The following is a 26,721-nucleotide window of genomic DNA, read 5'->3' as shown; positions in this document are numbered from 1 at the left end:
CTGTAAGTTATGCCATATTCTAGCCCCTACTGTTGCCTTTGTTCTAGCAGAGTTCCCTAGTTACCTATGGATTCTGTGAGCTTCTGATAATTTGAATGAATTCTCTTCTGCTTAAATTGGCCAGAGTAGGATTCTAGCTTGCAACCTTACATGGCAAATCCAACATGAATCTGAAAGTTTCTTTCCTAAAGGACACATTAAACACAACACTCTACATCACAGTTGTATAAGTACGAGTGTAAATATTTAACAAAAGCAAATCCCTCTTTTTAGAGCTATGCCTATTAAATATTAAGGTTATTTCTAAGTAGTGAGGAGGGAATTTCATTATATATATAATAACAGAAGAAAGCAGAATGCTATAATGGTAAGAGCTTGGAGGTGCGCAGTCTGGGTTCACACTCTGGATTATGACCAATTTCTTGGGCAAATTACTAATCTCTCAGAGTTTCAGCTTCCTCACAGGCTAATAACAGTACTTGCCTCACAGAACTATTTTCTAGATTAAACTAATTAATACACGCAAAATACTGAGAATATCTAACACAAGTAAGAACCCAATAAATAGTCATGTGACTATAAAACAAAACCAGTTTCTGAAACATGGATAAGATAAGAAATATAAAACCCACAATGCAAACAAGATATTTTATTGGAATAACTACTAAACAATGGAGTACTAAAGGTATAATTTAGAATTTTAGAAATTAAATTATAAATGGAGTATTTAGAGAATTCAGAGATTCATACGTTGTATTAAAAGTTTAATATCTGAATTTGGAAAATAAAGTAAAATTCCACAATCACTGAAATGCTTACTTCTTCAAGGGATCTTCTCAGCTGTAAAGACTTGAGAAGCTTGTCTCCTGGCCTTGAAAAGAAATTTTAAAAAATATTAATAGTAAGGGAGAAGTCAATTAATTAAAATATGTATTAATTATATAATACAAAAAAATCTGGAATTTTTTCCAAGATAATGAAAATTCCTTAAGGAATATTACAACTTCAAATTTAGGAAATTAGGAAAAACATTTTTAAAGCCAATCCATTAAAAAATTAAAGAAAATTCCAGATTAAGACAAAACACAAAGAATTAAAAAGAAAATATCACCTTTTTTATGGAATAATGAATCAAAAGTAAAAATCCTGGCTCAAAAGTCAGAGAGAGGTAAAAACAGAGAGAAGGAGAGATAGAGATGGGGCTACAAGCAGAGAAACACCACCGAGGTCTCACTTTCCAAGACCAGAAAGATAACAGCTAAATAAAATGTGCAGCTAGACTCCATGATATTAGGTTGGCCAAAAAGTTCACTTGGGCTTTTCCATAACATCTTAACCCCACCTATGATGTCAAAAGTTATCTGTATATTGGTGAACAAGCATCTTGGTATTTTATAACAGTTAAAATTAACCTCTAACTTTATTCAGCCAAATTAATGATAGGGTGAAAAAAATGAATGCAATTTTGGTATTTAAGTCATTGCAATGAAACCTCTAATGTATTGTAATTAAACTGAAGAACCTCTTAAACAGTCCTTGCCTTTATATCCCAAGCTGTGATGCTGAAAAGATTACTCTAGCTCTATCTCTCATTTCAAACAATTTTAGTCCTTTCCCTCATGATCCTATTATTCTTCATAAACGCTCCTTTCTACGGCTCTATCTCTTCTCTCTTTAGAGGGAAACAAATGTTAAGTACTCTAATAGGGACTTTTTTTTTTCTTTAAGATTTGAGAACTGTGTATTTTCTAGACTTGATATGCTACCACATAGCTTCAGTTTATACAAATGGAGGATTTCCAATTCCTAGGAATTCTTCTATAATGTACTACTCATCACTTAAATATGCAAGGGATAAAGAGGTAACTGTACTGAAGTTAATTTCTGGAATTGTATATATCCAATAAGTAAGTGTATGTGTATGCACAGTTCTCGAATCTTAAAGAAAAAAATGTCCCTATTAGAGTACTTCACTCTCTCAATAGTGTGATATATATATCTCCAATAGATCATCCAACATATCCAAGTGCCTAACATAGAGCCTCAGGAATCACTAGAATCACATTTAATGAACAGTAATTATGAGACCAATATGAGTTAGAACTCCTTGGATTAAGTTAGCTTTTTCTTACCATATATGTTGTCATTTTTCATTACTCCCCTGACACTAAAAATTAAATTATGTATTATAAAATTAAATATTTTTATGAAGCTCCAAGTAAAATATTTGACAAAATTAGGTACCATTTGAAATTTAAAGAAGTCCATTCCAGAAATTAAATGACATACAAAATATCTTTGCCAACCTAATGTTATAGAATGAGGTGTTAGGAGTTAGCTAAAAATTCAGTTGGACAGTTCAACCTGTCCAAGCTTCACATAATAAATATTTAGATACTTACAATTTTCTCCTCTGAAGAAAGAACACCCTCTACTGCCACTATCTGGTACTGCTTATGTTTTAAATTCCCCACAAATTTCCGAAGTTGCTTGACACTGCTAGCTTCTGTGTCTTGTTTTAAGAGTTTCTGCATTTCTCGAGAAGGACATCCAGGATCAAATACTAGTAGACATAATGTTCGGTTTTTTCTCTCTTCAATTCCAACAACTGTTTGACTATGACCTATCAAAAAATCAAATAAGAGCTATATATATATATATATATATATATATATATATGTGTATGTGTGCGTGTGTGATATCTACCTATATGTACAGCTATATACAGATGTAAGTTACTATATATACACACGCACCTATATATATATATATATATATATATATATACACACACTATATATACTTTCTATATATATAGCATGTGTGCACGTGTGTTTAGAATATAAATACAGTCAGTCCCTCTGACATATAGGTTATCTGAGTTCTTTCAGTTCTAAGACACGAGAGTTTAGTTCTACTTCCTAACCTTCAGTTTTCTTTGTTCAATTTTAGTTTTCTAAAGGCTTCATGGCAAAAAATTCTACTTTCACTATGCCATATATTTTAGTTTTTCTTTCCTAATCCCATAGTCCTTCTTATTCAAATTATCTCAGATGAATGGATTTGAAATTTACCTACTGAAGAACAAAAATTCTCATGGTTCCAAAAGGTAAACAAAAGTCAATTTACATATACTAGAACTTCAATGGGAGGGGCTAAAACTTTCTAGCTTGTATCCTAAACAATGAAATTCCTAATATTTACTTCTCCTTCCTCCTGTCAATCCAAATCATCCATTCGACAAATTTTATGAAATATCCATATGCCAGGCACTATTCCATGCAGTTAGCGATACAAAAGCAAACAAAACAAACACTTCTGCCTTCATGGAGCTTATATTCTAATAGGAAGTAAGTTCTCCATAAGCAAGGTAAATAGGTAAAGTTTATATATATCATGTTCGATAAAGAAAAATAAAGCAGGGAAGAGGGATAGGAAATGCCATTGTTGGAGGGGGGTAGAATAACAAGATGAAATTTTTAAAAAGATGGTCAGGGAAGGCCTCACTGAAGTGAGGTAAAGCCTTGGAAAATGTAAAGGATGAACAATAAAGGGAGAGTGAACCAGGTGGCCCTGAAAATACCAAGGATATCATCCATTACTGGAATGTATTATGATGACAATATAGCTCTAAAAATCAGAGTAATGTCACAATACTCCTCTCCTCCCATTATCAGAATCTTAACATATCCTAAAGCAAAAGCCAATTACTTGTCTTATAAAAATAAATTGTCTTATAAGTTATACTTAGTATCTGTAAGTTACACTAACCTTGATACTGAAGATAGATAGGAGGTTTAGATGTACACACTACTTTTGGACTCCCTTCTCTCTCTGAAGAATAGTAGCTCAATATCCATTCGAATAAGCGAGGGTGTGTACCCAAAGGGCCAGTTGACTTGTGAAAGTCAATAATACGACACCTATAAAAAAAATTGACAAAATGGATTATTTAGAAAATATTAAAAAAATTTTTTCATCAATGGAGTTATAAAATACAAAAACTTCTTAATTTAGAATTAATTTTATTTCATCATTTTCTTAAGAAATAAAAATTTTATTGTTTATCTGAAAACTTATTTTATGAGGAAATTATTTAAATAACTTTTAAGGTTGATGACAGATATAAAAGTTACAAAAATTTTCTGACATATAAAACTTCCATTAGTAGTAAATGAGGATCATACTTGATTTTTAAAAGTCTACATATAACCTGAGACATAGGAACTTTTACTCCAGTCTCTAAACCTGATGATCAATTAGAAGCCGACCTCTAATTATAATTCCTCAACAGCCATTTGAAGCTATCAAAAATATCCTAAATATTTTTCCTGTCAGTTCTCTCAAATTTCAATAATAGACAAGAAAAGAATACCTGTAAAGATCATAAAAAACCTGTATGTACCCCCATCTATACATCTATCTATCTCCTATTTGGCAACAGACCATGGTGGTATTGTTTCCTCAAGAGGAAGTCAACCATGAATAAACCAAACTATTTTAACCAGGAGCACTATTTATACTTCTCAACAACTATTTTTAAAAAGGTCAAATATAAGGAAAAGCAATTAAAAGCTTTATTTTCACTTTAAAGTATAGCACAGATATCCTATCCTTGTCTCTCTTGGCCATAAAGTTTCCAAATACACCAAGTTTAATGTTGATAACTTTCAACTGATTACTACTGAGCTTTAAATGTTGAAATGAACTTCTGGAAAAACTATCAAAAAGAACAGTGCTTTTGAGTTAGCAGTTGACAGCAGGCTTAGATTTAGAATGTGAATAGTATCCTACAGACTATAATTCACAGAGAGCAAAAGAAAGACATTTAAATAGCTAGTAAGCAAATTCAGGGTATAGTAATAAAAAGGCTTTACAAAAAACTAAACTATTTCAGGTGCCAAGAAAACAGTTGGATTCATCAGGTACTTAAAAAAAATTTTTTCCTTTCCTTAAAAATTACTTAAAAGCTCAAAACATGATATAGTATATATAATCTGAAGGTGTGAACAGACTGGCAAAAAGGAAAAGAAAAAAAGAAGAAATAAATTTAGAGGGCATTAAAATAGTCCTTTCAATTTAATAATTCGAGAAAGTTATTATACACACATTCGTTTTTCTATTTAAAATTTAAGAAATATTTTTACTTCTGAATCAATTAACATGATAGAAATGATGTAAAACACTGGCTAAATTACTTAGAAACAAACATAAAAGGAAATATAGAGTCATGAAGCTTAAGGCAAACTTTCCATTAAAGATGATCATAAGCGTCTATCTCCGATGCCTCTTGAAAGCCCAGGTCCGCCAATCAGCTTTTTAGTGCCTCATTCTTCACTTTAGGAACAGACAGCTAAGGATTTTTAATTAATTAATTAATTTATGACTGTGTTTGGGTCTTCGTTTCTCTGCGAGGGCTTTCTCTAGTTGCGGCAAGCGGGGGCCACTCTTCATCGCAGTGCGCGGGCCTCTCACTGTCGCGGCCTCTCTTGTTGCGGAGCACAGGCTCCAGATGCACAGGCTCAGTAATTGTGGCTCACGGGCCCAGTTGCTCCGCGGCATGTGGGATCTTCCCAGACCAGGGCTCGAACCCATGTCCCCTGCATTGGCAGGCAGACTCTCAACCACTGCACCACCAGGGAAGCCCAGGATTTTTAAAAGTTAGAAGAAAGCCTTCCAAATGGAAAAGACTAAAATAAATAGACATGAAAACAATTTAACATGGAGGATACAGAAAAATGCAAGGAATAGAAAAAAAAGAAAATGTTGGAAAAAAAGTTTACAACCATAAAAGAATACGATGCTATGAAATTACCCCTTAAAATTAAAAACATGATTGTTAAATTGTTAAAATTGTTGGGAGATAACGTTGAGTAAATTTAGATAGTAAAACAAAATCAAAGAAAGTCAAAGAAGTTCAGTGGCCAACTAACAGGAGTTCCAGAAAGAAAAATAAAGAAAATGGAGGGATCATAATTATCAAACAACAGTTAACCTCTAAGCTCTGACTACATGCCAGTCATAGTCCTAAGGACATTATTATCTCATTTAATAATCACTACAAGTCTATGAAGCAGTAACTATTTACATGTTCTTTTATCAATGGTGGGACTAGGACAAGTTAAGTCATAGAGCTAGTAGGCAGAAAGCTAGAATCAATTGTAGGCAATCTTACTTCAAAAAGTGTAAGCTCTTAACCACTATACTGAGATCTTATAGCCTACAATCCAGATTCAAAAGGAAAAACAAATGCTCAACACAATGAATCAAAGCCCCACATCCAATGGTGAAATTTCATAGCATCGGGGCTAAGAAAAGAAAAACTTCCAGAGGAAATAAATAGGTTATACACAAAGGAACAAAAATCAGATGGCAGCTTACCTTCTCTTTAGTAATACTGATTGCTAGAAGTCAACAGAGTAACAACTTGATCTGATTTGAAAATGATTTTGAGTTAAGAATAACACAGCCACACAAACTATCACTTACGTAATAAGACTAGGTACCCTTTCTTAGGAAGTGTTCAAGCAAAAGAGAGTAATCCAAAAAAGAGAAAGACATGGAATCCAGGAAAAATCCAGGATCCAATTCAAGAAAACAGTGAAGAAATGCAACATGATTAGAGCTGTGGAAGGGATCTAGAAGGCAAATAATCCAGACTAGAGCAGAGGAAAGATGGCTTCAAGAAAAAGGTGTCCAGGAATAAGGAGTGCCTCAGATTTCATGATAAGTGGAGTTTTTGGAAAAATTTGACCATGATGCAGCCAAACTGTAAAACGGAAAAGGAAAGGCAATTCTTAACTCAAAGAAAATTTTAAAAAGCTTTTCAGGAAAGATATAAAATCAGCAATGAGTAATATTTACACAGTCATGATGTAAACTCTGACTTTAACTTAATAAAAACTGAGATTTAACCATATTACAAAAATTGAGGGGAAACAGACAGGAGATATAAGGAGAATGCAGTAGACAATGTTTAAAAGTGACAAACCAAGAAAAAGCCATGAAAGCATATTACTTAAAAACAATGGAAGTGACAGCTGCCTCTGAGAGACAGGACTTGAGAATAGAGAAGAGCATGAAATGGGGAATGAGTTGCTGGTTTTCATTGTAAGTCTTTCATTTTAATGCTACTTAAATTTTATTTTTTAACTATCCCTTTGATAAAAAAAAACACAATAACAAAAATTTCCCAGATACGACAATAACATTAACTTGGTTTTTTAGGTACATACTTTATCCTTAGGGAGGTCAGAAGTGTATATACTTCACATGCTCCAATCCAGGCCTTTGTTCCCTGTAACCTGTTATTAAGTTGAGAGGCACCCTGGGGATCAAAACCTTCCTTCCATGCATCTTCAATCATAGACTGAATTTTTGGAATGCAAGGAACTGACATGCCTAAAATCATACAAAGCAAATATGTAATACGACAGTTAGTACTGAATAATATCATTTAGCAGTACACCATACACTCTACAGGAACCTACAGTTTTTAAGCCATTATTTCTGACATCTTCTACTGTATCATTTTCTCTTCCTTCAACCAGAATTCAGGCTTTTAATGTAAATATCCACTAAAATACATCTTTATTAAAGCTATTAATTGTGCCTACTATATATTAATTCATTGCACATCAAATGTACTTTATCAGATGATAAGTTCAGGGTACCGTATTTCACATACCTTTCAAGCAATCATCATATGCATCATTTTGCAATAATGATGAAAGCAGCATTTGGAAATTTCTGTAACCACAACCCCAGCCTTTGTCACCAAAAGATGAATGAAAGTGATCCACTACTGTAGAAAGCCACACACGCCTCACATCTGTGGCAGCATTCTGATAATACCTATAAAGTGCTTCCATAATTCCTAAAGTGGAAAAGAGATTTAGAAGGTTTAGAGGGATATCATCTTTCTATGGCTGTCTCATATATTTCTAATATCAATCTCTTTCTCAAGGGCCACATCTAAATCCTGTCAATTCCATCTTCTTTATCTTTTTACTGACATAATCTTGGTTATTTTCCTTCTTATTTACTACTATGCGAGTCTCCTAATACTAGCATGTTACTTATTATGCTGAATTGAAACTGTTTGCTTCCTTCACTTCTGCATCTGCAGGGCCAGCACATAAAAGTACACTGCTGAATGAATGTTCTTGTCCCCCCATTTTATTATACATTCTGCTGGACGTCATTCTTTCTGAAGCTCAGTCCTAGTCAATTTGCTCCCAATTTAAAAACTTCAATAGCTTCCTATTACCCATGGAACAGTTTTAATCCATGGTATATGAAGCCCACAGCAAGCTATCCTCTAACTTACCTTTATTTCAAACCACTCTTCTTGCCGTAATTTTGGCTGTGGCCTAACTGAACACATTAAACACGATTTTGACCATGGAGTTTTCATTCAATTACAATATTTACTAAGCACTTTTTATATACTTAGCACTATGCTAAGCATTGAGGATACAAAATATTATGACAATATGCCTTAAAATCTCCTGGACCCAGATTATAATAAGTGCTATAGTATGAATAACAAGGTGTTAGGACAGGGTACATCTGATTCTTCTATCCCTTTCCTCCTTCTAGTAACTCTCCCTATATTTCAAAATCCTACTGATAACTTTCAGAAGCAAATGCTACAGTCTTCGTTAACACTTTTCCTGATTCCATAACCCCAAACAAAAAGGTCCTCTTTTTCTGAACAATCACTACATTTTACTTGTTGTGCCTCCTAGGTACTGGTCATATTCTGTCATGGCAGAATACTACAGTTCTTTGTGTATACTTTACAGACTCTGGGAAGCTTATTGGCAGGGAAATCTTATTTGGATAGCCCGTACTTTCTCACATAGAACATGGCGCCAAAAAGGCAATCACTAAATGCTTTACTTGAATGAAGAGTATCCTTTAGGAAAATGGGTTTTTGTCTTTAAGAAGGCAGAGTCAATAAATCAAAACAGTTAAAGGAACCAAGAGTTGTAGCTGTGTCTACACTATGAAGGACAGAAATATAGACCATTATAACCATTTCCAGGGAACTTGAAAAGATTAGACTCATGGTCAAGAAAAAGAACAATTAAAATGCTATATAACTGAGTACTAAATGTTGTAGCATGGAATGGGTACTCTAGGAATTCAGAGAAATTAATGTGAGATTCAGTATCACAGACTTTGATAAAGAGATCAAGATTTGAGAGACATTTAAGAATGAGGTGAATAGAAAAATAGAAAAAAAAAGTAATGTACATTCTAATATACTTTGGCATAGTTATTACTAACTCAGTGGTGCCTCATTGTGTAGGTAATACTGTCCTAGTAACCACATATCACTTGCTTTTAAAGGAAAATTTCCTCATAAAGTTTTTTATTTCTTAGCACCAAAATATCTTTAGATATTTCCCAAGATGAATCTACCTTCTGTTAAATTATATTCTATTCTATATAGAATATAGAATGTTAAAATAATGAGACTCTTCAAATGAGAGCAGCTTCAATTAACATCTGCATAACTAACAAAAAATAAAAATTTTATTTGGAACTCTGGATTTCCTGGATCTGGATTTCTTTTTCCTTCCCAAGGTTAGGAAAGTTTTCAGAGAGCCAGTGTCTCCTGGAGGGGAGCCTTACACATGGCTGGTGTCCTGGTTTTTACGCCTGGTACCCCAGCTTTCACACCTGCCACCCTGAGGGCCTGATTCTGGTGGCCAGGAGGGCTTGCATTCCTGGGTCTCACAGGACTATGGCAATCGGGACGACGACTCTTAGAAGGCCGCCACCTCCAGGGCACTGCACAGACAAAAAACTGAAGCATATCCCCAAGTCTTTCTCTGAAGGCAGCCTCTTTCTTTGTCTTAGAGCTTCAGCCTGGGGGGCAAGCTTCAGGATTGGCACTATCTAGTGGACTAGGGAGCTGCTCTCAAGGAACGAAGGCTGTGGATGCCCCCTTGGCATTCTCCCTCTGCCTTACTCCAGCTTACCAGTAACTTCCAGAAAAGAGCCCATACACTTGTGTGCAACCCTGATTTTTGCGATTGTCACCGAGGGGACACTGCCATATCACCTGGTCAGCAGGCCTTATACTAGCAGTCCAACAGGACTGTATATATTTGCATACTTTTGAAAGCTGTTGCAGCCACTATTGAAAACAGTATGGAGGTTCCTCAAAAAAATAAAACTAGAACTACCATATGATCCAGCAATTTCACTACCATATGACACAGCAAGCCAATTTGTTATCAGAAGAAAACAAAAACACTAACTTGAAAAGATATATGCACTCCCCATGTTCACTGCATAATGGTTTGTAATAGGCAAGATATAGACCCTAAGTGTCCACTGAAGGATGAATGGATAAAGAAATTGTGGTACACATACAAACATGCAAAGGAATGCTACTCAGCCATAAAAGAGAATGAAATTTCACCATCTGCAACAACAGGGATGGACCTGGAGGGTAATAACGCTTAGTAAAATAAGTCAGACAGAGAAAGACAAATACTGTATGTTATCACTTATATGAGGGATCTAAAAAATAAAACAAATGAATATAACAAAACAGAAACAGACTCACATATATAGAGAACATATCAGTGGTTAACCAGTGGGGAGAGAGAAGGAAAAGGGGGCAAGATAGGGGTAGGGGGTTAAGAAGTACAAACTACTATGTATAAAATAAATAAGCTACAAGGATATATTATACAGCACAAGGAATATAGCCAATATTTTATAATAACTTTAAATAGAGTATAATCTAAAAAGTATTGAATCACTATGTTGTATACCTGAAACTAATATAATATTGTAAATCAACTATACCCCAATAAAAAAAAAAAGAATAAAAAAAATGAATGTAACAACAACAAAAAAAACAAAATGAGAAGACATAACACACACACACACACACACACATACATACATACAATGGAATATTATTTAGCCACAGAACAGAATGAAATCTTGCCATTTATAACAGTGGAGGGACCTTAAGGGCATTATGCTAAGTGAAGTAAGTCAGACAGGGAAAGACAAATACTGCATGATCTCTCTTACATGTGGAATCTAAAAACACAACAAAACAACAACCACAACAACAAAAACAAGCTCATGGATACAGGGAACAGACTGGTCTTTGCCAGAGGCAGGACGTTGGGGGGTGGGAGAAATGAGTGAATGGAGTAAAAAAAAATCTAGCACCAAATTGATTACTTCTAAATTTCAAGGTAGCTTATAAAAAGGACACAGTATGTTACAGGGCAGTGTTCTTCAATCTTTCACAGATATATTTATTTTAAATTATACATACACTACTATATTCTCCAGTAACTCTAAAACATATGCATAAACAGAAATTAAAGGATAACATAAATTAAAGACAAGTAGAAGTTCTAATATTTTCTTCCTATATACCCTAATGCATCATATTACACATCTGCTGGGAAGTCCTATCCCGTATGGAAACTTTCTGCAGGGAGACCCTTTAAGTATAAAGACAGCCTTCAGAAACAGACCTATGGATATATGAAAATATGACATATGTGTTACAAATACATGGAGACAGTACAGATTTGCTAAACGGTACTGAGATAAACAAGCAATAACAACCTAGTATTGTAAGTATCACTATAAATAAGGGGAAAAATTAGATCCATACCTTCTCTTTCTCTCACTCCCCTTTTTCCCTCCTTCCCTCTCTCTCACACATATGCACAAATAAATTCCAAGTTGATTAAAAGTCAAAATATGAAAAGCAAGGTATAATTTTTTTTTTTAGTAATGGCTACTTTATTTTATTTTATATTTTTGGCAGCGCCGCTTTCGGGATCTTAGTTCCCCAACCAGGGATCAAACTTGTGCCCCCTGCAGTGGAAGTGCGGAGTCCTAACCACTGGATCGTCAGGGAATTCCTGAATATGAAAAGCAGGCATAAATTTTTCTTTTGTTTTGTTCTGTTTTTTTAAATTTTAGTTTATTTTATTGAAGTATAGTTGATTTACAATGTGTTAATTTCTACTGCACAGCAAAGTGACTCAGTTATAAATATAATATTCTTTTTCATACTATGGTTTATCACAATGAGTTGATTTTTATGTGATATAATTACTTCCAGCTGGCATAAAAAAATACCATGATCTATGGGAAGGAATTATCTTTTTAAAAAAATATACACTTTTTTTTAAACTTTTTATTTTATATTGGAGTATAGCTGATTAACAATGTTGTGATGGTTTCAGGTGTACAGCAAAGAGATTCAGTTATACATATACATGTATCTATTCTTTTTCAAATTCTTTTCCCATTTAGGTTGTTACATAATATTGAGCAGAGTTCCCTGTGCTATACAGTAGGTCCTTGTTGGTTATCCATTTTAAGGGTATAAATATTTAAAGACAATATAAAGGGATATGTTTATGATCTCAAAGATGGGGGAGTTTCTTAAACAAGACACTTAGAATACAAATAAAGGGAAAGATTGAGAAATTCGATTATATTCAAATTTAAAATTCTGTCTAATTGAAGACACCATGTACAAAATTTAAAGGCAAATTATAGATTTGAAGAAGGTATTTGCTCCTCATATAATCAATGAAGAATTAGTATCCTGAATACTTAATGGACTTCCAAAAATCAATAAGAAAAGGACAAACAACCCAACAGAGAAGGGAAAAAGGAAGGGACTAGGTTATTTACAGAAGAAACTAACTCAGGAGTAATCTGAGAAATACAATTACGAGATGTATCCTCCTCTCATGCTCTATTAAATGGCAAAAATTAAAATGTGTCACAATACAAAGTATATGTCAGAACACACTGATGCTAATGTAGATTACAACCATTTTAGAAAACAACTCCATAATACCCTTAACAAAGTTAATTATGCAAATACCCTTTAATCTAGTATTTCCAGTCTGGATGTTAGAGAAACTCTTGAGGGGGAAACCTGTTCACAATTTGTAAGAATAAAACACTGGAAACAACCTAAGTAATACAAGGAAATTCTATACAGCAATCAAAATGAATGAAGTACAGTTATAAGAATCAATATATTTAAGCAAATCCAATTAAAGCATACATATTGTATACCAATTTACATGTAGTTTAAAATATAAAAGACTATGTATTACTATGGAAACCTACATATAAGATAAAATTATTAAAACATATATGAGACTGATAAATACCAAATTCAGGATAATGATTCCCTTTGTGGAGGAGGAGAAATCAGAATGAATGAGGGGTACGCAAGGGGTTTAAAATACATATGAAAGGGTTTACAGCTTTAAAACATTAAATTTCATAAAAACTGGGTGGTGGGAACAAAGCTGTTTCCATATAATTTGGGTTTTTTTTAAAACTATACTAACAGATATGTTAAAAAAAAATGTTAAAAACATCAGGAAAAATGGCATTCTTTGGAACAAGGCAGATCTGATTGTGAATACCAGCTGGGCCAATAACTAGCTATGTAACCTTACCTTGGGAAAGTAATTTAACCTAAGTCACAATGACCTCATCCAGAAAAATCTAACAGTACACAAGATTTTTCTTTTGAGAGTTACATGATACAATATATATAAAGGTCTTAGTATCTAAAACTGTACTGAACAATATGGTAGAAACTATTTACATGTGGCTATTTGAATACCTGAAGTGTGGCTTGTCCAAACTGAGATGCCCTGCAAAGTAAAATACACATTGGATTTTGAAGAATTGCAAAATATCCCATTAATAGTTTTTAATACCGATTACATGTTGACATATTATGGACACGCTGGAAAAATATTAAAATTAATTTCACCTAGTCCTTTTTACTTTTTCTAATGTTACTGGAAATTTAAAATTATTTATGTGGTTCATATTCTACTAGACAGCAATTGTCTAGAACATAGTAAGCACTTAATAAAAACTTTTCTAAAAGGTTTGTTTTCAAATGTCAAATAAATTGACACAATATGAAAGTGAATTATTTTTAAGTGAATTATTTACTGTAAAAATAAAAGTTCAGGAGTTTTAAAACAACAAACAAAAAATTACTTGAACACACAGTCTCACCTAAAACTATATAAACTATGGGTTATGAAAATTAAGCAAAATTCAAATAATTCTGATTATTACTTCAGTGATGTATGGAATATTAAAACCATGATTTGGATGTTTAAATACTCACCAGAAGTTTTTGTTTTTTCATCATCAATACCAATAGCTAGTGATTCCATCATATCAGCTTTTCTTCTATGAAATTCAGATGGATGCATTCTTCCCCTATTTACTTCTATCTCCATATTTCGTAGCTGCTGTTGTTTGTACCCTCCAGAATTATTTAAACCATACTGTCTCTATTGAACATAAAAACAAATGACTTAATTTTTATGTCCCTTTACATCAATGAGGATGGAAACTTCCAACTATTTTTTATATCTGGAAATATATTTTGAAACATTCTGGTTTATAGACTTTTATACAAGTCAACTTAAAGATTTTTATGAAAAATAAATCACACACAAAAAAATCCCTAAGTTAATAGCCGTTCTCTACAAACAACCATCATGGCAAGAGACTTGTTTTCCTTGTAGTAGGGAAAGTAGAGAATCCTGTCTTCCTACTAATGGTACTGTGAAAGGCAGATGAGTTCTGACCATACTGATGATTTTTTCAAGACAACCTGTCAGTACTTGTTATTTGGTTCCTAGGCTAGCCTACAAAGGCCTACTTAATCCATAATTCATTCAGGTATTCATTCTATGTAGTGAATGAACTACGTTTTTGCACACTGACAATAATATGTTAAAACAGCCCCTATGGGAAACATTTCTGAGATCTGAACAAGTAACCTGCAAACTTACATAATAAACTCCCTTAAACACTGAAAACTTTTTGTATTGATAATGTTTCAAAATTATATAAGGCAAAGACGACTTAGGAAAAGCCAACTTTCTTTTCTCCTCTGAATCCTGGTGGGAAAATAATTTTGCAAATAAATGAGTCATGAATGAGAAAAATAGCCTAAATTAGATATTCCAAAGGAAGAATAGCCATGTCTAAGATACTGGAGAAAAAAAAGTCAGAGGTCAAATAAGTTCAGGAAGATTATGATATGTACAATGCATATTAGTATATTAAAGGCTTTGAGAAGACCCCAAGTACACAAACCTGTTTAACTGGACACTTTCAAACCTATTCAATCATAAACCCTTTTTACTCATACATTACCCTATTAGCACATAGAAAAAGAACACTTAAAAACTCTATGAGCATTATCAGCACAGATGACATCATAGTCTACAGCAAATTAGGTCTGAAAAAAGTAGAAAAAGCTGTTAAAATTTTTCATGCATTAAAAATATAATAGATGCTACCAGTTTAGTTCAACAGATACCACCACTCACCTAAAATAAATGAAGTCTCAAACATCATCAAAAAGCATTTTCCATTAAAAATGGTTCTTTCTAAATGCCTGAATTGCAATCACTAAAAGAATTTAAGACTCAGGAGACATTAATTCTAAGTTTCTGTTTTAAGTACCTATACAAACACTTAAAATTCTGAGTCTCAATTTCCTAATTTTCCCCATCGACATAGGTTTATATCCAGGCTTTACCATTTAATACTGCCAAACCCTGAGCAAGTTAAGCTACTTAAGTACTTTGTGTCTCCATTTCTTCATCTGCTGTTAAAAAAAAAGGTCTAAAATAACTTCATGGAGCAGTGAAGATTTTAAGATACTTTATACGAAGTGTTCACCCCAGTACATGACCAGAATGAGTACTTATAAATGGTGGCTGTTATGAACTATAAAAAATATATGTAAAAAAAAATTTTGCATAATAGAGACAAAAATAATAGGCTGAAGGCTTGATAGCATGTTTGAAAAATAAGAACTCTAACCAAACCAAAATAATATAATTGCTATTAATCTTTGTACCTGCAGCTTCTGAAATTCTTCCATTTCTTGTCTTGATTCTTCAGATCTCCTCTTTCTGTCTTCTTCTTGTTGAAGCTGTTGAGCCAATTCTAGATCTCTAGAACACTGGACTCTATCCATACCTATTATACATTTTTAATGTTTAGAATAAAATAACTACTGAAATAAAGGCTCACTTATATGTTAATACATATTTTTTAAAAGGAGTAAATGCTATTATTTTGCCATTTATTCATGACTATGATGTCACAGAAACAATGAGAACAAATCTAGCAGAACTTGAACTGCTTCTGTAAGGGTATAACTTCCACTTAAATCGCTAATACTCGCTGAGTGTTTAGGCTGTGACAGGCACTTCTCATTAATTGTCTCATTTGGATCCTCATAACAACCTTAGGAAGTTAGGTATTATTATCTCCAAAGGAAACCAGAACTTAGAGAAATTAAGTAGCACCCTTGAGTAGTGCCCCTCATTAACACAAATAAGGCAGATTGGTTTTCAAAAGAAATACTAGGGGGGGAAAAGGAAATAATAAAGAGGGTAAAAAATATAAGTTTGCAAAGTACAGATATTAGATCGTAACTTAATTACAGTCTGACCCCCAAATAAGTAGTACAACTATGGAACATCTTGCCCTTTTTCCTCTCTACCCAGTGTCCCACAGATCCATTAGTGAGTGTCTTCTGGCCAGCATCTCCTTGACTTCCCAATTTGATGGTTTAATTATGTATTTGAATATTCTTTCTCTCCTTTCAAATCTCTCAGCCTCTGCTACACCTTCCTAATTGGTCCCTACTTCCACTCGTAGAAATATGCAATTCAAAACTGATTCTTAGCATACTTCTGAAGCTATCAACAGTGATTCACTCAGACCATATCTTTCTCTCATTACCCACTACAGGATTACAGAATAATTTATGTACCCATACAAAGCTTATCATAAACAAAGTAAGAACTATCAGACTCTCAACTTCAGAGATTTATTCTTCCACAGTAATTAGTAAAGAACCACCACAGCAGAGAACTGTTCCATCTTTACTCCAGTAACTCTCATGTTCGTATTAGGCTGAGTGAGCAGGTAATGCTATCCCTGGACATCACTAAGTGGTACTAGGATCACTGATAATGAACACTAAAAACCCCTGCATTAACAGGAGATGTCTATGTACCTTAAGAAACTGAAATCCAGTAGAACACAATTGGTTTCTCTTTAGGTCTACATTACATTTTGTTTCAATGGAATTGTGAAAATCATATAGGATCTTTCCACTCCTAAGGCACCCCCATGATTAATTAATCAATGCCACTATTTAAAAAAAATAGGGGACAGAGGAAAACTTTAGTATCTCTTATAAAACTAGTAGGTGGTAATAAAGAAACTAGAAGAGTACCTGAAAATGCACTTGAAAAACTTTTAAGTCTCATAGTTCATATTCTTTTTAAAATTATATGTGCCATATGGCAGCTTCCTAGTTCATAAACAATTTTTACTGACAAGATGCTAAATTCAACTACTTCCAGCTGCTGAAAGAATGGCCTCAACTTATAAATCAAGAAGATTTTTTAAATTGTACAATATTTCACTGTCTTCTAAATACTGATGTTCTAGGTCAAAACCCTGCATTCACACCCCTAGTTCAGTTGTTGGTCACAATAGTTCATCCTTTATAACTTTTCTGTGAAAAAACTTCTTAAAAAAGTTGGGCTTCCCTGGTGGCGCGGTGGTTAAGAATCCGCCTGCCAGTGCAGGGAACAGGGGTTCGAGCCCTGGTCCGGGAAGATGCCACATGCCGTGGAGCAACTAAGTCCGTGTGACACAACTACTGAGCCTGCGCTCTAGAGCCCATGAGCCACAACTACTGAAGCCCGTGCGCCTAGAGCCCGTGCTCTGCAACAAGAGAAGCCACCTCAATGAGAAGCCCGCGCACCGCAACGAGGAGTAGCCCCTGCTCTCCGTAACTAGAGAAAGCTCGCGTGCAGCAACGAAGACCCATCCAAAAATAAAATAAATAAATTAAAAAAAAAAAAAAGTTGAAGCGTTATTAGAATTTTTTAAGGGACAGATTTATTTTTAACTAGTGTGGCTTTTTTTCCCTTTATAACACTAATCTAAAAAGTAGATAGTATCCTAGGAAATAGAAATTAAATCATGACATTCTTATCTTTAATAGGCATACCTTGTCCAAAGTTGCTTTCTTCCAAATGCAAGTCAACATGTTCCTGGAGAATATGGTAATTTGTACAGATGAGCCCACATATAGGGCAGTCATAGAGTGGTTGATTACAATCTGTATTAGAGATATAATTTAGTTGGTTTGATTTTTAAAACCTTAAAATTTTTCACCCCAAGTCAAAGACTCTACTACCCACTAACTTTATTAAATAAGTAAAAGCTCTTTGTAGTTGGATTTAAAGCAATTTTTCTACTTCTAGGGTCAAGATGAAAGCCTGAGCATAAGCACAAACCTCTTACAATAAAAGAAAATATTAATAATAAACATTTAGCTCTGTAGTCAAAACAAGAAAAGAAAAGTAAAAAGGAAAATCAAATGGTAAGTAGAGGCCAGTTCAGATATGGACTTTGGAGGCTGGATTCTCAGTACCCTCCAAACTGCGTGGTGACGTGCAGAATTCAAGCATTCAGCAAAAAAGCAGGACACTGGGATCAAATGCCCTAGTTGGGAGCATGCCCAAGACAGAAGAAATGGTACCTCTACAAGACCAAGACCTGGCTGATACTGGGTACAGAAAATGTTATTATGTTATTAGGGAACTGCAAATTAAAACAAGATAACACTACACATATATTAGAATGACCAAAATCTGGACCACTGACAACACAAAATGCTGGCAAGGATGTGAGCAAGAGGAACTCTCATTCACTGCTGGTGGGGATGCAAAATGGTACAACCACTTTGGAAGGGTTTGGCAGTTTCTTACAAAACTAAACACACTGTTACCATATGATCCAGAATCATGAATTCCCTTGTATTTACCCAAATGAATTGAAAATTTCTGTCCACACAAAAACCAGTACATGGACATTTATAGCAGCTTTATTCATAATTGCCAAAACTTGGAAGCAACCAAGATGTCCTTCAGTAGGTCAGATAAATAAACTGTGGTACATCCAAAGGAATATTATTCAACGCTAAAAAAAAAAGAATGAGCTATCAAGCCATAAAAAGACATGGAGGGATCTTAAATGTACATTACTTAGTGAAATAAACCAATCAGAAAAAGCTACATACTGTATGATTCCAATTATATGACATTCTGGAAAAGGCAAAAATATGGATAGTAAAAAGATCAGTGGTTGCCAGTGGCCAGGGGGAGGGAAGGATGAATAGGTGGAGCACAGAGGATTTTTAGGGCGGTGTGACTATTCTGTCTGATACTAAATACTAAATGGTGGGTTCATGTCATTATACATTCGTCAAAACCTGTAGAATATACAACATCCAGAGTGAACCCTAATGTAAACTATGGACTTTGAGTGATATTAATGTGTCAATGTAGATTCACTGATTTTAACAAACGTATCACTTGGTATGGGTTGTTGAATAATGGAGGAGGTTGTGAGGCTAAGGGGACGGGGGTATATGGGTACTCTCTGTACTTTCTACTCAATTTTGCTGTGAACCTGAAACTTCCCTAAAAAACAGCATTTATTAAATTTCAAAAAATGAATCTACGCACTCTCCTTAACCTTTTATAGAAATTAACTCAAATGAATCAGACTTAAATGTAAAATTCAAAACTATAAAACTTCTAGAAGATAACGTGGGAAAGGTGACCTTGGGTCTGGCAAAGAGTTTTGATACAACACCAAAAGCACAACCCATGAAAGAAGAAATCAAGTAAGTTGAACTTCATTAAAAGTAAAAACTTCTGCACTGTGAAAGACACTGTTAAGAGAATGAAAAGACAAGCCTCAGACCAGGAGAAAGTATTTGCATAACACATTATCTGATAAAGGACTTGCATCCAAAATATATAAATTACTCTTAAAAACTCAATGGTATCAAAGAAATACATGATTCTAAATGTGTATGCACCAATAAAAGAGCCTCAAAATACATGAAACAAATCCTAATAGAGCTGAAAGGAAAAACAGACAAATATACAATTATAATTAGGGACTTCAATTCCCTTCCAAAAACTGGTAGAACTGCTAGACAGGAAATCAGCAAGGACATGGAAGATCTGAACACAATCAAACAACATACCCTAATTGACAAATATAGAACACTCGACCCAACAACCGCAGAATACACATTTTTTTCCCCAAGTGTCTATAGAACATGTGCTGAGATAGATCATATACCATACCTTAGGCCATAAAAGAAGTTTCAAGAAATTCAAAAGAACTTAAACCATAAAGTTTGTTCTCTGATCATAACAGAATCAAACTAGAACTTGGTAACAAAATCAGAGTCCCAGGCAGTTCAGATGCCACTGGGCTGGTGGTAAATAAAAGAATGGCCTCTGCAAACTGGACTCTGAGTGTATTTCTCCTCAGAAAGTTTCTAAAACTATTTTCAATGTAGCCGAAACATTTATTATTTGCATCAAAACTCTTTTCCATTATTGTATTTTCATATTGCAATAATGGTAAATGAACAATGTTATAAACAAACTGAAAACACATTTGTAGGGATCTCATTTACAAACCAACTTTTGGGACACCACATATTAAACTGAGACTACTGCTACTTACTTATTATATAAAATGAATACTTTACCTTCTAATGGAGTGTCTAAAAGATCAGCATGCTCTGTTTTCACATGAGTTTCCATATCTTGACTACAACCTTCTATTTTTCCACAGAATGGACATTCAGGAGGACTATACATTGCTTCATAAATTGATCCTTTAATTTTAGTTCGGTCAGACTGTTTTTCCTTACTTTTCACGAATTTTCTAGATTCAGTTAAGTTCTCTGAATAAAAGCCTTTATGTTTTAAAATACCATTATTAGGCGGGTCTGGAGCTGAAATTTTCGGATGATTAGATGCACAAGCTGAATGAATACTTGAATTAACTTCCATTCTACACTGTAGGGTGCTGTCCTTCCTGCTACTTGAAGTTCCATACTGTATTGTATTAATCCTCTCAAAGTTTTTTTCTAGTTCATTTTGCTCAAAATGAGCAGTTTCAATATGAAAACACATTTCATCATAATTCACACCTGACAACTTGCAAAATGGACATGTAACTTCATTTTCCATGTGAACAATTAGGAGGTGAGCCTTCATGTCTGGTTCTGAGGTTACTGTTACACCACATATATTGCAAGATAGCATGGTACAGCAGGTAACTAGAAAAGAATACAATATTATTTTAAGTTAGAAAGTAGGAGTTGAAGAAAATACATTTTGTAAAATGATTTCGAGCAATTATATTTGTTATTTATAACTGGATTATTTAGATGAAGAAATTTTCAATGTACTTATTGTTCCTCAAATACACAAATTTATTTATAAATCTCAACCAAAATTTCACTACTGTATTTCAAGTTTATGGTTTCGATAAAACAAAGGCAATAATAATGCAAATTAAAGTAAATAATTTTTCAAAAATTTCAAAAACTGTGTCTCTGGACTGAGGTAGAGAAAAAATAACGTTTATAAACTTGCAGGTAAAATAAGTCAAGTAAGAGAAAACAAAGAGAAGAAACCTTATCAACTGATATATCTAAATACAAAACTTTAAAATTATTAACAATGAATTGGGTAAACAAACAAATCTTTATAATAGCAGTTAACAGTTAAAAACCTTTACATATATCAAACCAATTCAAGCACCATTATTATCATTCTATATGGAGGAAACCCTGGCTCAGATATGCCACCAGCGCCAGAAAATAGTTAGCCAAAATGCTAACCCAGTCACGCTCCAGAGGCTGTACTCTCCACCCAAAAAAATAAAAGCAGAGGGCTTCCCTGGTGGCGCAGTGGTTGGGAATCTGCCTGCCAATGCAGGGGACACGGGTTCGAGCCCTGGTCTGGGAAGATCCCACATGCCGCGGAGCAACTAGGCCCTTGAGCCACAATTAACTGAGCCTGCGCGTCTGGAGCCTGTGCTCCGCAACAAGAGAGGCCGCGATAGTGAGAGGCCCGCGCACCGCGATGAAGAGGGGCCCCCGCTCGCCGCAACTGGAGAAAGCCCTCACACAGAAACGAAGACCCAACACAGCCATAAATAAATAAATTAATTAATTAAAAAAATAAATAAATAAAAGCAGAGTGAGCATAATAGACAAGAGCACTGATTCCAGAGGCTGTACTCTCCACCCAAAAAAATAAAAGCCGAGTGAGCATAATAGAAAACAGCACTGATTCCAGAGTCAAAGAGAACTGGATTATAATCTCAGGTTTCATAATTTTAGGTGAGACATCTCACCTCTTTGAGGTTTGGTCTACAAAACGAGTTGTACTAAATCAGCAGTCATTTATGGGTTTTACGGACAAATAAAGTACTGGCTACTGACACAAAGGTGATTTTGCTAAGCAGTAATTTTCAAAAAGCAATCACCGTCACAACCTTTCTACTACAGACTACCGTTCAGCTAAAAACTATTCAGAAAACAAACAGGAAATGAAAAATAAGGAAACTATATTCAGAAAACAAACAGGAAATGAAAAATAAGGAAACTATTCCCATCATGTAAATAAATGTAGCTTTCTAAGAACTCCCAACTTTGTCCTTTTTTCCATTTCCCTTCAGATAAGTGAAAATTGTCTCTGATTTTAGATGAAAATTCTCCCAAACCCCCAGTGGAAAGAACGTCACACGCAGAGAAGCTTCTACGTTCCCCGGGCTGGGACACAGCTGGACGCAGAAGGATGCGCTTCAACTCCCCAACACTTAGATCACAACAAGGGGATGAGAGATGTACGGAGGCCGGCGAGAGGTGCCGGAGCCTACCCGAGCAAGGGTCCATGCCAGCGTCCCGGGCCAGGACAGGAAACCAGCCCCGATACTAACTGGGTCAAAGCGTTGGGCCCAGGGAACCAGGGCTGGACGGTCACTTCCTACCGGCCTGTAGAGCTGGCCACAGGCCGGCCACACTGCCCTGTGCTTGGCTTCCTCTTCGGATCCCGCGGCTGACGCCGGCTGGCTTGCGGGCAGGAGTGCGTGCGCGGCGTCGATTACCTTTCCCGGCCTAAAAGACTGAGGTAGGCCCTCTTTCTACCCAGAGACTCACGGTGAACCGAGAAGAGAACGAGGGACTCCGATAAGCTTTAGCCTCCAGAAACAAATTCAAAAAGCTCTTCTATTCCCCGGAAGGGAAGGACTCCCAGCATGCACCGCTCCACGCTAATCTGGGTTGTAGTGCATTCTGGGAGTCGTAGTCTTTTTGCACCTTCCCGACAAGGTTCCAACGCCTAATTTACGAGGAGAGGGCAGGTCCTAGGGCATTACACAAATCCACAGTACCCACTATGCAGGGCCTGACTGAGTAGCACTCTATTACGTTATCAATAAAGGGCTTATAATGCTACAGCGTGCCAAACTCAGAACCATGGAGGATGACAAAGACACGTTCTTGCCTCAAGGTTACAAGATAACGCTATCTTGACTCCTGAATTAAAAATATGAAACACCTCTTGGGACTTAAAAAATACAATAGCAGAATTTTAAAAAAGACATCAATGGAGAGCTGTAGGATAACCCAAAAAGTTCTCAGAAAAGAGAACAAAAAGAACAAGAGATGGAAAACAGGAGTTTCTTCGGGGAAGGAATCGTGTTATTTACCTTGCATATTCTGTGCCTAACACTACATGTAGAAAACAGTCTGTTTTCAATACTGCTTGTTCAACCCCAGGGTGGATTACAAGGCTATATATGTGTTATAATAATTTAGAGTACTTTATCTGGAGTTATTTATTTCATATTATCAGTGACTACTTTTTTTGTCAAAAATCCACAGATGTTACAGAATCCAAAAATTTAAATAAATAGCTAACTGAAAAGCTTGAAACAAATGAGCAGAGAATGTAGGAAGGCAGGAAATAAAGCTCCATGAGGTTAAGATTTTTATCCGTTGTGTACACTGTTGTACCTCCAATATCAAACAATGCCTGGCACAGATTATGCCCTCCATCAATATACCACGTTGTAAAATGAACAAATGAATGGGTGGATGGATGGATGGGTGAGCAAACGAACGAATGAGTGAATGAAAGACTGAGAGCTGGCACGGAGGACTAGGGCAGTAAGACACACTCCTGCAACGGCAACCGCGCCGGGTTAAAATCCCGGAGTCCGGGCAGGAGCCGGCTCCCCCATGGGTGGGTGCGGCTGGGGCGCCCGCTTCTCTCCGCCCCCTCTGCTGGTCAGTGCCGCCGCCGCCGCCGCCGCGTGCAAGGGCTTCTGGGAGGCAAGCCTTGGGGTCTCGGGTGAGGGGCGCAGGAGGCCGCCATCTTGAGTTGTGAGCCTGGTCTCCAGACTCATCGCTAGGGGCGGAGTGGTGACCCCGCTGTTAACCGCAGCAGACGCCGCAGCTGGGAACTGGAAAGTCAGAGCGCCGGATAAGTGCCACATTAATAGGTAAGTAGGAGTGACACAGGACAGGTTGGGTGAGCCTCGGGTTTGGTCCCTCTGGGAGCTACTAGTTCCTGAGGCCACTATTTTGATCTACCCCTTCCCCTGCAAAGGGTTCAGGACCAGGCCAAGCTGAAAAAATCAGCTTCCCCAGAGGGAGAGAGCGGTGGCGGGGGCGTGGCAGCCGGACCTTTCTCTTGAGGAGGCGAAGTCGCGGGGAGCCCTGAGCCTCTCCGAGAGCCGGGCTGGTCCTCTGAAGGAGCTTCAGGCAGAGGATCTCATCCTCTCGCCGCTCTGCTCCACTGTTTCTCGGTAGTTCCTTTTTTTGGTACATGGTCTTGTCAAACGTTGCCTGTCACTTCTGGGGCTCAGCAGTCTGTCCCGCGGCTCAGCTTATTAGAAGTTTCACCGTGTCCAGAATAAGGCAGGTTCGGTCCCAGGGGCCTACACATGTGAGGTCGCACCCTCTATACCTCCACGAGCTGCCCTCCAGCTGGATGCAGGTGCCTGGAAGGGCTCAGTCCTGACGCAGACGAGCGTGGCTTAGATGCGTCTCTCTAGTAGTCGGCCAGCTCACTTCCAAGATGAAAATTTAATCGTGTCTCCTCGATAATGCATACGAGATGAAAGGAATTGAAAGCTGTTAAACGGGATAGTGATACTTAGAATATGACATTGGCATTAACTCTTCGGCTTTTTGAACACATTTTGTTTTTTAAAAAAAGCCTTCTGATTTGAGGTCTCTTCATTACAACATTCAGTGATTTATATTTTGTAAGACAGTGACTTTCCCTCTTGGTAAACAAACGGCTCTGTCCTTCAGATCTTCTGGTTGGTGCACTTTCCCCTTTGTACTGATCTTGTAATTTTACTAACAGCCACCCTAGCCCCTGGAAATGGAGGCTTTATGGAGACAAGAAATTCCGTTAATATATATTAGAAAAAGTTCGGATTCCAGTTGTTTGCCCAACGTCAGCAGTTTTTCAAAGAGCAGAGTGAAAAATAAGCTTATGACTGAAAAAAAATTCCTCTGGCAACTTTACAGTGTTTGAATAGCATTTATTATATTTAAAATAACTTGTATGAGACAGCAGCCTTTGAAGTACAGTAGTTTTTTAAGCTATAATCCAGAGAAAGAAACAGTCCCCTTGGGTGAGGCCCCTTTAAAGATCATTTTCCTTGAACTTTACATCCCCTTTGAAGCAACTGCAGTGAGGATGCGATGTTAAATAAGAGACAAGAAGTTAGTACTACAGAAGAAAAAGGAACAAATGATGTATGAGTTGTTGGGGCTAGATTTTATTTGGTTAACATTTATATTGAAAGGTTTTAATGTCATTGCCCAGACTGATGGTATTAAGGAGTAGTGTCTGCTGTGTGTGTTGGGAGGCACAAGGTGATTCAATCAGATGTGGGGAGAAAATATTAGAACTTCTGTTTGTTTACCTTTTAAAACTACTCTGTTTTTTAAAAAAATTTCTATCTGTGAATTTATAATGGGATAGTTTATTAAGCTAGTGATACGTGTATATAAATAAACATATTGAGGATGAATTCCCAAATGTATTTTGTGTACATGGAATTCCCAAACATATTTTGTGTACATAGGATATGTGATCAAAAAGTTTTAGAGGCCAGTGGCCTAGAAGATGCCTAATGTATAGGTGGTAAGTATATTAAAGAGGTTTATTGCTGCAAACATTTCATTTTGCTAAGATATTTTATACTGTTGAACATAATTCAGCAACTAATGTTGAAGCCCAGTATGCTCTGTCATGAACTCTGATCTCTGTTTTTCCCTTCCAAGAGCCTAAGCTTTTATTTTATTTATTTTTATTTTATTTTATTTTTTTAAAGGCATATTTTTTTATTTTTCACTTTAACCAACTTTAGGCACCATGTGGGTGCATTCTGGCTATGACTTTCTCCCTTCTTTTAAAAATTTATTTATTTATTTATTTTATTTTTGGCTGTGTTGGGTCTTCGTTTCTGTGTGAGGGCTTTCTCTAGTTGTGGCAAGCGGGGGCCACTCTTCATTGCGGTGCGCGGGCCTCTTCACTATCGCGGCCTCTCTTGTTGCGGAGCACGGGCTCCAGACGCGCAGGCTCAGTAGTTGTGGCTCACGGGCCCAGTTGCTCCGCGGCATGTGGGATCTTCCCAGACCAGGGCTCGAACCCGTGTCCCCTGCATTGGCAGGCAGATTCTCAACCACTGCACCACCAGGGAAGCCCCCTA

At 36.1% G+C, this 26,721-nt stretch overlaps 1 protein-coding gene across 4 annotated transcripts; it reads right to left on the bottom strand.

Annotated features, from left to right (window-relative positions):
* Nucleotides 1-577: 577 nt before the first annotated feature.
* ZUP1 (zinc finger containing ubiquitin peptidase 1) lies at nt 578-23,249 on the bottom strand. Of its 4 annotated transcripts, none has more exons than XM_036871337.1 (10): nt 23,147-23,202; nt 20,681-21,256; nt 18,113-18,223; nt 15,935-16,056; nt 14,180-14,348; nt 7,688-7,876; nt 7,236-7,401; nt 3,772-3,923; nt 2,403-2,623; nt 578-871 (listed from the first exon to the last, which is right to left on the bottom strand). In XM_036871337.1, exons 2-10 carry the CDS (start codon nt 21,240-21,242, stop codon nt 824-826), a joined length of 1,740 nt encoding a protein of 579 aa, XP_036727232.1. In that variant the 5' UTR covers nt 21,243-21,256; nt 23,147-23,202; the 3' UTR covers nt 578-823. The 4 variants fall into 4 exon arrangements, with proteins under 4 accessions (XP_036727232.1, XP_036727229.1, XP_036727231.1 ...); XM_036871334.1 differs by having other exon boundaries at nt 621-871; nt 22,867-23,249; XM_036871336.1 differs by having other exon boundaries at nt 630-871; nt 22,927-23,228.
* Between the last annotated feature and the right edge of the window lie 3,472 nt (nt 23,250-26,721).

This window comes from Balaenoptera musculus, chromosome 12, assembly GCF_009873245.2.
Source record: "Balaenoptera musculus isolate JJ_BM4_2016_0621 chromosome 12, mBalMus1.pri.v3, whole genome shotgun sequence".
Taxonomy (NCBI): Eukaryota; Metazoa; Chordata; class Mammalia; order Artiodactyla; family Balaenopteridae; genus Balaenoptera; species Balaenoptera musculus.
Note: the sequence above shows the minus strand (reverse complement) of the source record. Positions and strands in the feature narration are given on the sequence as shown.